Below are 17,348 nucleotides of genomic sequence, written 5' to 3'. Positions count from 1 at the left end.
AGGTTTAGGGGTAGGGTTAGTGTAAGGGGACAGAATATACAGTTTGTACAGTATAAAAACCATTAAGTCTATGAAGAGTCCCCACAAAGATAGTGAACCAGACGTGTGTGTGTGTATGAGAAAGCTATCAAATGATATCAAACTCAGATAAAATGCATCATATATTCAGTAGCAAAACTAACATTAAAAAAATGAAGTTCATTATTACTATAGGAAAGAAAACTAATTATTGCAAAAATATTGTCTTTTGCAATTTGGGCGGATGACTAGTCTCCAATTTTCTGAGAAATGCATGCTCTTGTGTTGCATGTGTAAAAACACAGACAATTCATCAGCTTGAATCAGTTAGATTTAAACAGAATTTGAATTAAGTGTGTTAAGTTAACTTGGCACACTGAGCATACTTTTAAAATGAAAGATGATCAATCTTTTCAACAATGTTTCCCTATGCCAATATAATCATGTCTTGTGTATTATATTAAGAGTGTATATCTCACCGCTGGGTTTCCTGCCATGATGGTGTAGTTCCCATCATCATCTAGTGAGGCAGCAGCTGTGTGCAGGGAGCATGTGCCGTCCGGATCACGACTGATACGGTAGTGTTCACTGCGCTTGGAAATCTGCTTTCCGTCCTTAAACCAGTACACCTACAAACACACACACACAGACATAAACATGATTATGCAACAATCCAAAGCTTGTACTGTTGATCCTTTCTTTTTCTCTTCATCATCGCTCTTGTTACTAAGTCTGTTGTCATCACACAGTCATTACAGTGGTCTCATGGTAGTCAGGAGAGATCGCGAGACAGCCATATATGGCAGGAATCTCAGAAGTGAAGCAGAGCTTCTGATGAAACCAGCCTAGTCACAGATGATAAACTCCACCACCAATCCCAGCTTCCCAGACTCCTCTCCTACAAACCCTTAACACAACATACAGTACATGCCACTTTGCAAAGCACCATTAACCGTAAAATAAACTAGATTATAATCTACAATGAAATAAGCTTTAATACTTAACTAGCTGCTGAGAAAGTCACTTTGATAAGAATCTGCTTACAAGCAATATGAAATGTAAATATGCATGTGATGACATCTCACCTTTGGCATTGGGTCTCCGATGACCTTGCAGCTGAAGGTCACAGGCATGCCCTCGAAGACCTTGTAGTGCTTGAGCTTCTGATCGAAGATCGGTGCAACCTCTCCGGGCGCGTCTTCATCATGCTGAACATCATCGTCAGATTCCTCGACAGGCGAGCGCTCCAGACGGAACTCAATCTCGCTGATCAACCGCTGCTCGAAGCTGGACACTTTATACTCCTGTCACACATACAAACACAAAGACTTTCATTTATGATCTTCTCCTCAAGTTACCAACTCATTCAATCACTCGTTTTATTCATTCAAGCACACATCCTCTCATCACTGTGCCCTATAATCTATTCAGTCTCGTATCCAACTCTTATTTCACTCTTTTTGATCTTTCATCTGGTCTGTTTCTTGTCTTCTGTTTCTTTTTATTTCACTCTGCAGCCAGAAGGAACATCTGGAGGAAAGTGTGTGCTGATGACACATCACAACAATAATTGCAGGTTTAAGACACAGCTGCAGAAACACACACCATCATAACTACATACGTAGACAACAAACGCACACTCAATCTTGTTCTCTTGAATGTCCAGCCACATCCTCTCAAAAGCGCACACACACATGCACATATCCTATGCAAACACACAGACAACCGCTATTTGCCCAAGGACGTGTGTTGAGTTCTAAGCACACTTTAAATTTATGGCACAACATTAACAGCATATCCACTTCCCACAGTTCAGAGGAAGAGAAGCATATGCATTTTAGTGTCTCCACTCGAGTGTAGGAAATGTGCAAAGCAGACGCATGCGGTCTCCAGTGCCTGATCAGTTAGCAATAACATGATGACATGATGTTAGTCCTTTTCAAGTCCTTCAACAATTCATCGGTTATTCAAAATTGTTACACAGCTCACTGGAACATATTATGATGATTGACCTGTTCGGTGGCCAAATGCTTTTGTATAATGTTCGCTAAACTGCATAATTGACCGCTGTAAAAAGCAAATGACTGTATTAATGATTTTATGATATTTAGAAATGGTAACACGACTTCGATAGTCCACATTAGACATTCTACTATAAGAAACTTTACAACATGTCAACTACCAGTCAGTAGAGTATTAGTAGACTGTCTGCTTAATATCTGCTAACACTTTATTTGGATGAATAAAGGGACATTCTACTGCCTATAAGTAACTCTGCAAGTATGCATACTTATTCTACTAACCCTAACTTAACAGTCTACTAATACTCCAATGAAAGTTAGTTGCAATTAATGAGAGTTAGTTGACAGTTGCAAAGCTATTTAAAGTTAGTAGAATGTCTAAACCAGACATTTGAAACAGGGTAACCTTAGAAATGACTTATTTACTAATTACAGTTACTTATTTTCTTTCTTCTTAGATAAAATGATTTAAATTCACTTTCATGTCCATGTAATTTTTTTTTTTTTGCAAGTATCTGTGTAATAAATGGGTTTTCGATAACTGGCTGCCTCTACCTCTTATGTACACTACCATTTAAAAAAAAAAAAAAATGTATGCTTTTATTCAGCAAGGTCACATTTATTTAAACAAAAGTGACAGTAAAGCATTTATAATGCTATAAAAGATTTCTATTTTGAATAATTGCTGTTCTTTAAATGTTTCTATTCACCAAAGAATCCTAAAAAAAACATGCATCATGGTTTCCACAACAATATCAAGCAGCACAATTGTTAGCAACATTGATAATAAATGTTTCATGAGCAACAAATCAGCATATTAAAATTATTTCTTAAGGATCATTTAATACTGACGTAGAAAATTCAGCTTGCAGCCTTAGTGAGCATAAGAGATTTCTTTTAAAAAATGTTTTACACAGTGTTTGAATTACAGGGGTGCTTTAAGGAACACCGACCCCCTAGTCCCAGTCAAAACACTCTAAAATCAGGCTGACAGTTCTTTCCATCACTGATATATTCAGTAATCCATCGTATATTAGGAGCCTGGTTTAGAACAAGGGGAAACAGATCCTGGTTACCATATTAGTTGGCCATTCATTTCTATGGGTAAATGAGAAGAAACCTTTAGATAGATTTCTTTGTAAAAATACCTTACTAAATAGCATACAACTAAAAGTTATGTGGCTTTTCACAATTCAATTCAATAAAAATAAAAATTGTGATAAACAAACATTATGCTGTGCCATTATATGACTCAAGTTTAAAATAAGGCTCATTAAGTTTAAAATATAGGCTAGCAAACTGTTTACAACAGCTAAAATACAATGAAGCCTGCTGGTTAAAATATTTCACTATAGAACAATAAGCTGAGGTCATGCAAACTACTTTCTTCCTAATATTGGACCCCCCAGGAGTTTGCTGTAATTCAAACACTGGATACACTGCTTATTTGATCAGAAAGATTGCAATGTAAATCTCCATATTTGATGATTTTCCCAGAGACTACAATAGTCATCACTGTCATATCGCTGTCAAAGACTTTACCGCGACGCTTACTCAGGACTCAGATATTCCATAAACAGAGACACATAAGAAAACATAGTGGATAGAGTAAACACACAATCACAAAACATGGGGGTGGCCACACACAGAGGGGTGAGACGATTAAACAATCGGGGGTGGTCTCATGAGGTGAAGCAAAGGGAAATACAGGGGTGAGACAGACTCAGAGAACAGCGAAATATAAGGAGGACAGACAGGCCGCTGCATGATGTTTGTAATAGACAGGATGAGAATGAATAACCTTTTGAGGGACAGACTCTGAGTCAGCTGAGCTGCTTTCCTGTAGAGAGATCAGACAACAGGCAAGGGGGTTGAGGATGATGTCACATCCTGCACATATACACACCTATTGCACAAAAGTGCACTTTCAATGCGTGTTTGTGATGTGCTGCTTATCCTGTTATGAACTTACCTGCTCACACACCTCCAAAATGCCTCACCGAAACACTCTCCTTGCCAAAATTACATCACCTTACTACGTATCCATTGCATATGTACAAGCACATGCAGGAGCTTGTAGCTATTAGCTGAATTAAGACGCGTTTACAAGCACGCAGGCAAACCACAATGCTCTAAACGAAATACAACCGCCAAGTGGTACACTGGAAAAAGTGCGCGTACGAATTTGTAATGGATGCATTTTGTTTATAACCCATGTTTAAAAAGCCAGCCAATTATGAACAACTGCTTTGTTTGCTGTGACACAGTGGAGACATTGTGTAGGTGGGTTTGTGTGTTGTGCTCATGAGTATATGTGAATCTGTGTGTATGTGCATGTGTATACCTGTGTAACTGGCTCCTCCTCCACCTGTTGTGTGTTAAACACTGTGGCGGCATTGTCAGCACCCAGCAGCCTGCGAGCCATCTTCTCCTCATAGGTTAACCTCTGAAAGCAAGCAGGATTAATCTGTCAGAGCCTGGGTTATTGTGTGAGAAAACACACACACACTCACACAAGCAAAAGCATTATGATTATTTGGTCACCTGTACTAGTAAATTCAAGGCTGTTAGTCGTGCTGAACACGTGGTGGTGGGTTTTGCTATGTGTGGTGGGGTTGATTGATTTTGGGGCTTCAATATTGAGTGACATTTTCAGTTGGAGGAACTGGTGGTGGAAGGTAATTTTCTCCATTTATTAGGTGTATTTTGTAAGAATGAAAGGTCACAGTTAACGTATATATATAAATAAAAAAATAATACAAAAGAAATTCCTATTATAGTCAACTAAACAGTTGTCACATTGTGTAGTTCAGACACTTCAGCAGGAATCAAGATCCAAAGAAAGTTTATTTTAACACCAACTAAAATACAGAATATACATTCACTCATCTTATGACTTGTGTTGTCATTTTTAAAGCGCAATAGCATCTGTTCCCATTAATTTTGTTATTGTAAAAAAAAAAAAAAAAAAACTTGTCTGAAAAAAAAAAAAAAATAGTAAATGAAAAACAAACATACTAAACTAAGTTAAAGTAATTAAGTTGTAGTAAAATTACTAAAAAAGAAATAATTAATGAAAGCTAAATAGAAAAATGGCTAATAGCTAAAATGAAAACTGAAAATATAAAAAAATTCAAACTATTAATAAGTACTATAATAGTACATAAATACTATAATAGTACAGTATATAAATAATACTATTTCCAATATACGTTCATTGTATGGAAAATAACAGTGTTAAATTAAATTCCTAATTTTTGTGCCCCACAGAAGAAGGTCATATGAGTTTTAGAACTCTTTTAGAGCTAATTATGACATTTTAAATTTTTTGGGAGAACTAACTCCCTTAAAGAAAATGACCAAATACACTCAAACATGACTGCTTATGTTATTGGTTATAATGGTGGTGTACATAGACATTATAATCAATATGGTAATGCTAGTAAGGCTAGTATGGTAGTACTATTAATGATCTACTGTAATTCTTTAGTAATCCAAACATAAGACCTTTTACACACATACAGTACCTGCTGTCCATTGCTGAGTCTCTCCTCTTTGAAACGTAGTTTCCTCTCTAGATCTTGTATGACTGCGTCTTTGGAGCCCTGGATATCCGAATCAGAGAAGATGCGAGGTGTACGGGGTGTAGTCTTACGTGGCAAAGCTCTGTTAAAACACAATCAGAAAATACTGAAAAAAGCAACAGATTACAGACTAAGCAAGAAACTGTGGCTACAGTGTTATAACCACCTGTCCACAAAACCTTTCCAGACAGCGGCTAGGATTAATGCACACTCAAAAACAATCAAACAGAACAACAGCTTTTATAATACGTTGCATCATAAAAAAAATGTTTTGCATACGCACTGGGAAGCAAGAATAATTTCCGTTATCTATTTGAAAATTCCGCAGCAGTCTCTTATCTTTCCCCCTCTGGCTCTGGAATGCCAGGAAGAGAGAGAGAGGAATGAACAAGTGGGAGATAACAGAGAAAATAGAGATGGAGAGGTTGAGGACAGGAGCAGCAGCTTTGAAGAAAAACTCTCTCACACACCCCTGGATGAGTGGAATAAACTCAAGTTTCATCAGACCATCTTAACTGAAGATCAGAATCATACATCACGAGTAACAATAAAGCTCTGAAAACATTCTCAAAGATTCGGTACTTGATCAGCTTGTATCTGCATTACTTGCAGAAGTTTAAATAATTAATAATATTGCATAATTAAAATACTGCTACTTGTGAACAGTGGCTGTTTGTCCCAGTGTATTTTAATATTAAGTATAGACTGTCTATTACAGAATTTATTAATCATTTGAATTTGCAGTATTTGAGTTTTCAATTTAATTTTAGTTTATGTTTTAGTCATTTGGGTTACTTGTTAACTTGACTTAAGTTTAATTTGACACTTGTTCAGTTTAAAAAAAAGAAATTTCAATTCAGCTTTATTTTTAATTTTAAGTTATTTTAATGTTCACTTTAGGTTTTTTATTTTCATTTTAGTACGTAAAGTTTTCATGTAACAAATATTTTATTTGAGTTCAGCTTTATTTCAGTTAACGAAAATTACTTTTAATAGTTTCAGTTATAACCAAACAACAATAACACTATTGGTCCCTCAAGCTCCAAAATAACAAAATTACCATAAAAGACTAAGACTAAGATTATAGAATAAGTAGACGTAAGTCATTCAATAGCTTTGAGGTAATTTAAAGTCATTATAATCTCAAAATCTTTTCCACCATAGCAATCAAATCTCATTCATCCAGTATGTTGTGATCCGTCACACTTGCGAAATCAACAATTTATTTATTTTTGGAGCTCAATGATCAGTGGTCGCCTTCTACTTTTGGAAAAATAAAAAAGTAGCCCAGACATTTTGTACAAATTCCCCCTTTTGTGTTGCACAAAAGAAAGAAAGTCATACAGGTTTGAAACTACATGAGGGTGAGCAATTTAATTTGCTATCCCTTTAAAAGCACTCATTCTCACTTGTGAACCAGTTTATACTTCTGTAGGATTGAGAATGAGAGAGGAAACCTCCGTAATACACAGGCCTGACCCTCAAGGTTCCTCAGCTCCCATTGATCCCCGTGTCTCCATAAACATGCCAGGGAAGAATGCATACAGTACATGTTTTCCATGCAGCTGCAAAGCAGGAGCTGCACTCCAAATTACTTATTAGCCCAAGTGTTCACACTATGTGCCCTTTATAGTGCTCTACTGGAGCTCTTGATTAAGTGCTCGGTATTTCTATAGTATAGAGAATGACTGCACACCTTCAAATCAAGAAGCATTTGAGATGCGTTCAAACTTTAAGAGATGATTGTGGGTACTCACATTGTGCCGTTACCCTTGGGCAGCCCAAGCGCGTTCATTGGTGGTGGTGGTGGAGGAGTGGCTGGGAGCACCGATACCAGAAATCCGGCTGGTGATTGGGGAGTGGACGTGAAGGGCGAAGAGCTGTCTGAGCGGGTGGGGCTTGACGTGACAGGTGGTGGAGGTGGCGGAGGGGGGAAGTCTTGAGGCAAGCCAGAAGGAGAGGACAGGCTGGAGCTGAGGAAGGGCGGAGGGGGTGGCGGGAAGGAAGGTGAGCTGGGAGACTCCACGCTGCTTCCTTTGGACAGTAGCGGCTGCTGCTGGAAGGGCGGAAGAGTGACACGGCTGAAGGGCTTGTGGGCTGCTATGGGGGACAGCGGACTGGAGCTCGAGGAGGTCGAGGACTGCGTGCTGTATCCAATTGGTCCACCGCTTGTTGTGGGACTCTGGGCAGCGATGAACTGCTTGGGTCGGGCATAGTTGAAGGTGCTTGTCTGCATGGTGCTACTCTCCAGCTCCTGGAACGAAGGAGGAGGTGGGAGAGGTGGAGAAGGAGGCGGGACTTCCTGAGGAGGGGGAAGCGGTTGTTGCTGCTCTTGAAGGATCTGATCTTGAAGCTGCTTCAGTTGTGCCGCGTTTCTGCAAGGAGAAAATTACAAACAAAAGGACTGTTTAGCATCACACTAACTATACACATTTTACTACAAGAGTCTGTCATGTAATAGGACAATCTAACTGTACAATTGCACAACCTGACAAACATAACCTGAACTGACGTCAACACATCTTAAGATAAGGTTTGGAGAGCATGTTTGCTGGGACTAAACCTGGCTAAATATAACTCTGTACACAAATATAAAACTGATATCAAAATCCATGACATATTGTAGAAAAACAGACGTAAAACACCTGTTAGCCATATAATTAATGGATCTGCTTAATAAATTAAGGTTTTAATGGAAAAATGTGTCCTTAATTTTATTTATTTTTTCATTATGCATTGACCTTTTTATAAAAGCAAAATGGTAGCTGGTTTGGTCTTTACCAGCTTGAACCTAAATGACCAATTTGCACCAGCAAGAAATATGTTTAAAAACACAGTTAATAGCTTAACTTGGTACTGCAAACTCCTTTAATGATTCATTATAGATGTAAAGCCACACACAGAGTTCAGCGATTTAATGAAAGGCCATCTCAGGGACAGTATATCACCCTCACAGAATAGATGGCCCATCGGGAGGAAATTAACTCCGGAGCCTGCAGAAAGTGGTGTAGTGTGCGTTACTGTAAAGTAAGAAAGTGTTATGCCTAGTTGTTGTGTGGTTATGCGTGCGTCTGTGTGTATTTGTGCTGAGTTTCTGGGAGGAAACTAAAGCCCACTGAAAAGCGAGTGATATGCTATTTTGGGTAAAGTTTAAACTATACGGTCAACAGCATGTAACGGCAAGAAAAGGAATTGCCTTTTCAGGGTTGTGTCGTGCTAATAAGGGTATGGGCTGATGATTGAGCATATTATGTGTCAAATGTCACGGTTCACCCACATACACAAAAACACTGGAGTGACGCACTGTCCTTTTCTCTGCTTAACATCAGATATTTGCTGTCTACAGTCTACAGTTTTCCATCATCTGAATTCTTGTGTCCTTGGAAGACATGTTTTGTTCAAAACAATTTGTCTCTCTTCTTTTGCAGACTCAGCCCCACTCTCCTGCTGCCTTTTTTGGCAACTCCTAGACACTTTTTGTGAGCCTCAACAAATGGATAACCTTCAGCAAACCAATAACCAAGTCCAGATGCTTTTCATTGAAATTGTATTATTGGTCTCCAACAGGTCCATTCAGAACAGCGTTCAATGCTTTTCTGCTAGTCACCCTGTAAATAATTGCAAAACGTGAATTAAATGTGCGATTTCAGTGTTTGTGTGCATTTCACAAGGAGATCTGGGTGGTAGGCTAGTCACACTCCAAACCCCATTTAACCAAATTATTTCCAGATGTTGACTAATGAGTCATTGTGTTTTCACTCTTTTCATTCATTTTTTGTAATGAAGGTGGAAGCCCTCCCTCCATCCAACTGATAAATCCTCAGAGTTTGGGTGAAGAAAAAGAGAAGGGGAGTATTCACAATGTGTTGTTAATACTTCGCCAACCCTTAACCTAAAACCTAGAGTGCAAGTTCATCAAATAAAAGGATTCATTGAGGAAAATAATAGATTAAATGATGTCACTTTGTTTTGGCGGCACAAATGATGGTGATTTGGGCCACATTAAAAGCAAAAATGACCACCTAAAACCATCCTTTTCCCCTTTTTCCTCTTTTTCCCAGTCTATATGCTCGAGTATCCGTCAAAAGAGCACTTTTACTGGAATACTTTGGCAGCTGGTGAAAGGCTCTTGGACTCAACTGCCTGTGCTGCTTTGCTTTCATTCCTTTTTTGGCTCTGTTATGAGTCCGAAGCACCAGCGGCTAGACTCTCACTTCTCTTCTTTCTGTCTTTGGGTCATGCTTTCCCTCCCTCCTTTTCTTTTTCAATCCCTTCACACTTTTCCAAACTCCATCACCATGTCTCCCTCCTTATTCACTAATTTTTAACATAAAAAAGAACAAGAAAGTTTTCAAATCCAATCTCGTCTTTTTCTCCATCCTTCTGCATTTCTTCTCTCCTCTACCTCCTCCCCTGAGTGAAAACTGCTGGTTGACAGCCGGTGGAGGTCTGGCATTACAAGCCCCTCCAGAAATACCGCTCCGACTCTAAATATCCCACTTAATAGTTTCCAGCAGTCAAGGAATATCATAATGTTCAATCACAGGCAGCCATTTTCTAAAAATAGCACTTGCAGGTTTCTCCGCTTATTTTTTCCTTTTGCATTTCTGGAATTCCTCACAAGTAAACCTGATTTGATGGAGGGAGTTCAGCCGGTACTGACATAATCAGTTCGCCTTAAAAGGCACCAAGTCTGCAAATAGAAAATGCTACGGTACCCTCCTGCGTAAAATCATGTTCATTCATTACAAAAAAAATCTGAAGGGATGAGTGCAAAATAAGCAGTAAACTAAGTGTCTAAATGTAGTGACACTAACTTAAATAAAAAAAATTAATAGAGTGAAAGAAGTTTTTGTAATTTATTTGTTATTTTTCCAATAACATGCTACTTTTTCCCCCTCAACTAGTACTACATCACAAACATATTTTTTGCTTCAGATCCTAACTAATTCAAGCAAATCAACTGAATATGTTCTCCGCTTTTCCACCACTGGGCCAAACTGTTCTCATTTCTTATTCGTTCCATTATGTGCCAATCCAGCTCAGCCGGTACGGATATGGTTTCACTGTCCATTGTGGGGCTGATAACAGAGCTCTTTTGAATGTATTACAAATGTTTCAGTCGTTGCCTTGGTAACAAGAGTTTACAGAAATTTTGAGATGCAAATAGCGACCGCTTTATGGAGGATGATTAGATATTCCTTTTAAATTGTATTATTAACATGCGTTTACTTCGCTCAAATAGTGTGTTTGGCCAGCTACAAAGAAACTGGTAGCCTGGCAACAGACAAGTGACCAATCCTGAGTGTCGACGACGTCACTACACGCATTCTACCAGCACGGTTCTGGACGATTAGCCAGCCGGCCCGATGGTGAAAAAGCGTTTTTTGTAATTGTAAATAAAAATAAATTAATATCGGCTATTCATTTTTGTAAATTAATCGATTCATAAACCATTCAGTCCTTTTGTGGCATTTTTAAACTTTCTATAGCAAATTATTCACTTAAATGCTGCTGATGTTGTCGACCAAGTTATAGAAATTAGGATGCATTCAAAGTCTTTTTTTGTAGTATTTAGTTTAAGGTTATCTGTTCAAGTTTAACGCCATTTGTTCAACCAAAAACACTCAATGCTTTAGTGCCAGATCTCTGATTTAATGATCTGAACGCATCACGTCCCTTAAGTAGCTTCAAATAAGTTAACTACACTACTAATTAAATGTTGCCAACTACTTTTTCAAAAGGATAGTTTGACTTGGAAAGCTACTGTACAATTTCAAAGAAGGTTCTCCAACATTATAAATAAAACACGGCAGACCTTTTAGCAATGAAAGGGAAAGAATGGGATCAGTTGCAATACAAACTCCCATCGCACACAAGGCCAAGGCTGCAACCACATTTGTGTTTTTTGAATCTACAGCTCTGCTGGACTCAGGGTCAGTTCTGTCATAGTTTGGGTGATTTAGAGATGCTAATGCAAGAGAGGTGCATATGGCGATGTGTGTCCATATGCTGATAGCACGCAGCACAGCTTAAATAATAACAACCTTCTGTCAAAGGTTACATGAAGTAACCCAATCAATTTTCTGCCAAATTACAAGGTTTGTTACTAGTGGAGATGAAGCAGACCCCTCAGCAGACACAAAACACTCTCTCATATTTCTGCACTTACACACATTCCTGTCTAATTCAGCTACATGTCTATAAAATGCACTTACACAAATCCAGCTCCTACTGTTTTATGGGAACTCCAGAGAAGCGCTTCACCTTGCATAAAAATCACACACACATTCGTCAAAATCTGTTTTGAATCAAAGGAAACTGTTCAGAGATTAGAGAAATCATTTATATATATATATATATATATATATATAAAAATTGCAAATAATTTTAAATCAAAACTAAAAAAGTAAATAAATATGCAGCATATGACTTTTCAAAATTATATACTAAGAAATGTGAATAAAATTGGAATGTGTATAACAACAGATGTTCGATCAACAAAACTCCTTACATGTCCAAAATAATCTACGAGTTGTTGCTAAGTAAATTGTTTAGCTGTGTGCAGCTGACTTTGTTGTTTTGTAATCAAAACTATCAAAAGTTCATCTTTTACTAAATTATGTTTGTTCATTATTGATGTCTATTATAGCCTATCCTAATATAAAGCCTTTTTTGTTCTTCTCTTCAGAATCCACTTCATAAGTTACAAACGTCAAACAAAATGCACTTATTTTTCTGCTCTTATCTTCCTCTGAAGCCCGTTGCATTTGATCTGAATCATATGCAGACAGAAGTTAGTGGTTCTTTCTCTCCTCCACACCATAATGTAGAATCCAGAGCAGATGATGTTGTTCTCACTGCATTACACACTACAATTTGTTGTACCAACCATCATGAAGGTCAGACATTCGCTCATTAGCTTTGAAGTGGTTTTTTTGTCAGTGGCATTTGTGCCCCTATAAAACAGTGAAAATTACCACATAAAGTAAATGTGCCCTTCACGAAATAATGGCAAGATACGGGTCAGTGCGAATCGTGGTTTAATTAGTCCACCAATCAGCTTCTGTCCAGACTTTTAAGGTCACTACGTCAGACACGGGCCAGTGTTAGTGAGCCGTACTAAACAATGAGGTCAGTGTATTCTCTCTTTTTAATTGAATCTTTTTTCTCAGCCCAACTGCAGTATCTTCTGAATTGTTCAAGTCTACTCCTCTAAACATGACTGATACAAGCTGAAAATACATCCTGTAAACAGATTTTTCCGGTCGGTGTTAACCTTAACCAAAAGTCTGTTAAATATATTCTGAAGACTACAAGAGCGATTTTATGCTAATAATTTGTGTAATTTCTAAAAGTGCATCTCTTGCAGTCAGTTAAAGCATCTATGTTTTGTCTGTGTGCAGGAGTGGAGTTTCAACTGTTTTTACCCAGCTGCTATCACAGGAAGAAGCTTCAAGAGGACAGGAAGTTGTTGAGTTTAAATATTTGCCAATTAGAGGACAGTGTTTACAGAGCACGTCCTGCATTGTGCACATCGGTGCGAGTGTGTCTGTGCGCAAGACATGCAATGAGAAAATAATGACTAAGGACTAATAATGAGAAAAACAAGCTTATTATCTCTAAAATGTTCCTACATGTTGTATTATTATTGCATAAAAATTAGGCTATGAAAGAGGACTGTCCTGCCAAGTGTATCCTAAAACAGACAACAAACACTACTGTGGTAACAAAACCTTCTTTGCTGAGCATGATAATGTGCTAGAGCTAAAATGTGTTTATCCAATAGTGTACACAAACCGAGATCAAGGAACATGTGGGAAAATACTGAAACAAACAAGAAAAACATGTGGACACACACACACACACACACACACACACACACTACATGATGCAGAGCAGCACACCTGGATTTAGCTATAACCACACCCATCATCATGTCATCATCATGCCCCTGGACAATCCTCCACCTAATGATTAGTCCTTGTTAACTAACTGATTCAATGCTGAAATATGATTGATTCAGGTGACTGATTCCATGTCAGTGTCTAGAGAAATAAAAGAATCATTAGCTGTCTCTCTACACAGTAATTTAGCAAGCTGGCAGCCTGGGAGACAGCTGGAGTGCTGGACCGATGGATGAATGTCTGAAAAACAGACTGAAACAACATCCCATTGTTTTATCTGAGTGAAATAGAAATTCTGTGTAATCAACAAGAAAAATATGTCAATATGTTAATAGATAACTACACTGCTGTTCAAATGTTTGGGGTCTACAAGTATTTTTAATTATTTTTTAGAAAAGAATACTTTAATTCTAAAGACTGCACTAAATTGAACTAAAGTACAATTGTAATATTAAAAAAGATTTGTATTTCAAACACATGCTGTTCTTTTGAACATTCTATTCAATGTTCTATCTAATCAAACAATCCTGAAAAAAACATATCATGATTTCCACAAAAATATTAAGCAGCACAAATAACACTGCATGCCGTCCTGAGTCCTGTTGTTCTCTGGTTTGTTAACGCATGTTAAGCAAGTTCAACAGGACAATTTACTAACAATGCGTTGGCTAAAGCATTCGGGCTTGTGTTTGCATGGTGTTCCTGGCTCAACAATTAGGCTAAACCTCTTTGAAAAGTTGCATCTCTGAATGGATCTGCTTTAAAATTTCTGCTACAACAGTTGACTACGATAGTTTTGAGCTATAAAAGTTTGTTGCCTATTTATATGTTATCTGTCAATGCATTATACCCAAACGAGATTTGCTATTTCAATCTTTCAATGCACTTTTATGCACATTAACATCTGAATTATAACCACACCCAAACCCTGTTAGCTCATGTACACTGACTTCAGCTTTCTTTTATAGTTCCACTTCACTATGATCCAAATACACCCTAAACAGTCATACTAACCACTGAAACAGCAGTTTAAATTTCTTAACTCAGAGACTCATGTGTCAGGAAGAAAAAGTATCTCATGTTGCGGTATCGGACTAGCATCTCTCACAATCCCTGTAGATGCTCATGCACATGCACACATACACACCCTTCGAAACAGTCAATTCATTAAACAGAGCACAGACAGAGTAGAAGACTGCATCTGATCCTTCCATTATATCTGAGCGTAATAGCAGTGCTGTCACTCACACAACCAAACCGGACACTCATTCTCTCACCACTAATGTGCAGAAAATCTTTTGGATTCTTGCCACGTTACTGTGAACAAAACTTCCAGAAATGCCCAACAGTAATTTTGGCTCGTAGCTTTTCAAGAGGTCAACAGAGTACATAAGAGGGCCACATATGCACACACACACAAAAGGTCTAGAAGTGCAAGTTTTCAAGCCCTTTCTCAGATTACATTGGTATTAGTAGAGTGTGTTCCAGCTTTAGGAGCAGTTTGACCCAGATCTGATCTCACAATGCGGCTCCCACCCAAGCCAACCGGCTCTACATGCACTGCACTCCCTACCAGACTCCTAGAGGAAATGTCCAACTTTCCATAAAGACGTCAGGCCAAAATAAAAAAAAAGGCTCTTTCTCTTCTCCAGCTCCCACACTCTCACTTTCATGCTTTCTTTTTTCTCTTCTCTCTTCTTTTCTCTAATTTCACCATCTTGCATTCTCTAAGTCTCAGACTTTCTCTCTCTCCTTTGGTCTGTCTGCTCTCCATCCGTTCTGTCCACCTATGGTCTATTCGTTGACCTGGGAAGTACAAATCTGGAAAGCACTTTCAAACTGGCAAGCTCTAATCTGATTGGCTGACTTTATGCAATCAGGTTTTTTGGGGGTTTTTTTTGTCTCCCTGAAAACAAAGAAGAAATAATCTCTGGATTTGGCAGAGTTTGCAAGGTTACTAATTTAACGACTAAAAGAAGAAATTTAAAATGCTAAAAGGAAATTTAGGCATCACAACAAAGATTACTTTTAACAGTGCTATAAATTATTGTATCTTTCAAGATTAACTTTAAGAGAGTGTAAGATGACAGCAAGGTAAAATACACAACCGTTCAAAGATACAAAAATACAGTAAAACAGTACTGTCAAATATTATTACAATTTAAAATAACCTGTCTATTTTTAAATTTAAAATGTATTCCTGTGATGGCAAAGCTGAGTTTTCAGCATCATTCCGGTCACATGATCCTTCAGAAATCATTATAATATGCTGATTTGCTGCTCAAGAGAAAGAAAGAAAGAAAGAAAGAAAGAAAGAAAGAAAGAAAGAAAGAAAGAAAGAAAGAAAGAAAGAAAGAAAGAAAGAAAGAAAGAAAGAAAGAAAGAAAGAAAGAAAGAAAGAAAGAAAGAAAGAAAGAAAACCTTTACTAATAACAAAAACGGAATTGGAGTGGCAGAAATTCCTGTTTAGTTTAGTTTTTTTGCCATTTAGCCAAATGAAGGACTACTGTAGTTTGAAAAGCATGAATGAAACCTTTGGTCACAGCAGTTGCAGGAAAAGTTAAAGCACTTCATTTTCAGACCCATTCACTGTTGTTTCGTTCTCTTCCACTCTATTTATCTATAGTCAAAAAGTCTTGACCTGGACAGTCCATTATTCCCGTTTGCTTTCACCATCTCTCTCTCAGACCCCTCCCCCATCTGTTTGCCTCTAATTGCATGCACAGCACATAAAACAGAACCAGACTGTTTTCTTTTCACATAGAATGTCTCATTGCATCCCTCTCTCTCTCGCTCTCTCTCTCTCTCCTTCTTACAAAGTGGGTATATGCCTGGATTGTAGGAATGTGAGCTGAAGACATTCCTCTCCAGATTGGCTGAAAAGACATCACCCATCACCATCAAATGGGATTACCAGCAGGGTAAGGGAAAGTAAGTGAGAGAGAGAGAGAGAGAGAGAGAGAGAGAGAGAGAGAGAGAGAGAGAGAGAGAGAGAGAGAGAGAGAGAGAGAGAGAGAGAGAGAGAGAGAGAGAGAGAGAGAGAGAGAGACACGGGAGGGGTATGAGCAGAAGAGAAATAAACCCTAAACAAGGCAAACTGAGCGACAAAGAGAAATTGGAGTCCAAACTATTCTCTGCTGGCAAATAAAACGGTTAGTACAATGGCCTTTATGAACTCCACCAAGCAAACCACTGCTCCAGTACTGCTGCCATGAGCGAAGTGCCAACCCATACACACATTAAAGTGCTAAACATTCAACTGTTCAAACTTGGAACACAAGTGAAAAAGACAAAGCCACCAACATAACATCTTTTCCAGATATTCTGGAGGTTTTGAGTTTGAATAAACTACTTTCTTGCCAAAGCCCTGTGCAAAACTAGTGAATAACATTATTTTTACTAAGCAGAAAATTTCTGAATTGTTTTCTGTACCTCTTTTAATTCATTCTATTCTTTTCGGGAGCTCTAATTCATCCTTTTGTCTTCAAGTATCCCACTTCACTCTCAGATATATCATCTACTTTTTAATCCTCACATGTATCCACATGACATCAGTGGATTAAATGTGTTTTCTGCTTATTCTTATCTGTAGTTGTGAGCATTGAATCATCCCTGTCTTTTTCCAATGGAAATATGTTGGATGTTAAACAAAAAATACAAAAATCCTATATTAAACAAAAAACTAAATTACAAAATAAAAACAAATGTCAAAAAAGAAACAAAAACTCCTAAGTAAACATAAGTGTTAAACCGTTACATATCAACAGGTTCTCTCACATATCAATGGACAGAAATGCCTCATTCATCCATGCAAGTTA

The 17,348-nt window shown here is 37.9% G+C and overlaps 1 protein-coding gene across 6 annotated transcripts in view; it reads right to left on the bottom strand.

The window, feature by feature from the left end:
- palld (palladin, cytoskeletal associated protein) overlaps positions 1 to 17,348 on the bottom strand; it is an 82,890-nt gene that overhangs the window by 7,237 nt on the left and 58,305 nt on the right. For 3 of the 6 annotated variants that reach the window (XM_084431518.1, XM_084431519.1, XM_084431522.1), the window contains 6 exons: positions 7,381 to 7,998; positions 5,567 to 5,705; positions 4,384 to 4,485; positions 3,841 to 3,879; positions 1,104 to 1,322; positions 498 to 647 (listed from right to left, as the gene is read on the bottom strand). In XM_084431518.1, the coding sequence (XP_084287644.1) occupies positions 498 to 647; positions 1,104 to 1,322; positions 3,841 to 3,879; positions 4,384 to 4,485; positions 5,567 to 5,705; positions 7,381 to 7,998 (1,267 nt within the window). The remainder of the gene's footprint in view (positions 1 to 497; positions 648 to 1,103; positions 1,323 to 3,840; positions 3,880 to 4,383; positions 4,486 to 5,566; positions 5,706 to 7,380; positions 7,999 to 17,348) is intronic. The other 3 variants (XM_084431520.1, XM_084431521.1, XM_084431523.1) reach the window with 1 other exon arrangement.

The sequence above is a fragment of the Rutilus rutilus genome (genome assembly GCF_951802725.1).
Source record: "Rutilus rutilus genome assembly, chromosome: 15".
NCBI classification, from domain to species: domain Eukaryota; kingdom Metazoa; phylum Chordata; class Actinopteri; order Cypriniformes; family Leuciscidae; genus Rutilus; species Rutilus rutilus.
The sequence above is the reverse complement of the archived record's forward strand: the minus strand, read 5'-3'. Positions and strand labels throughout refer to the sequence as shown.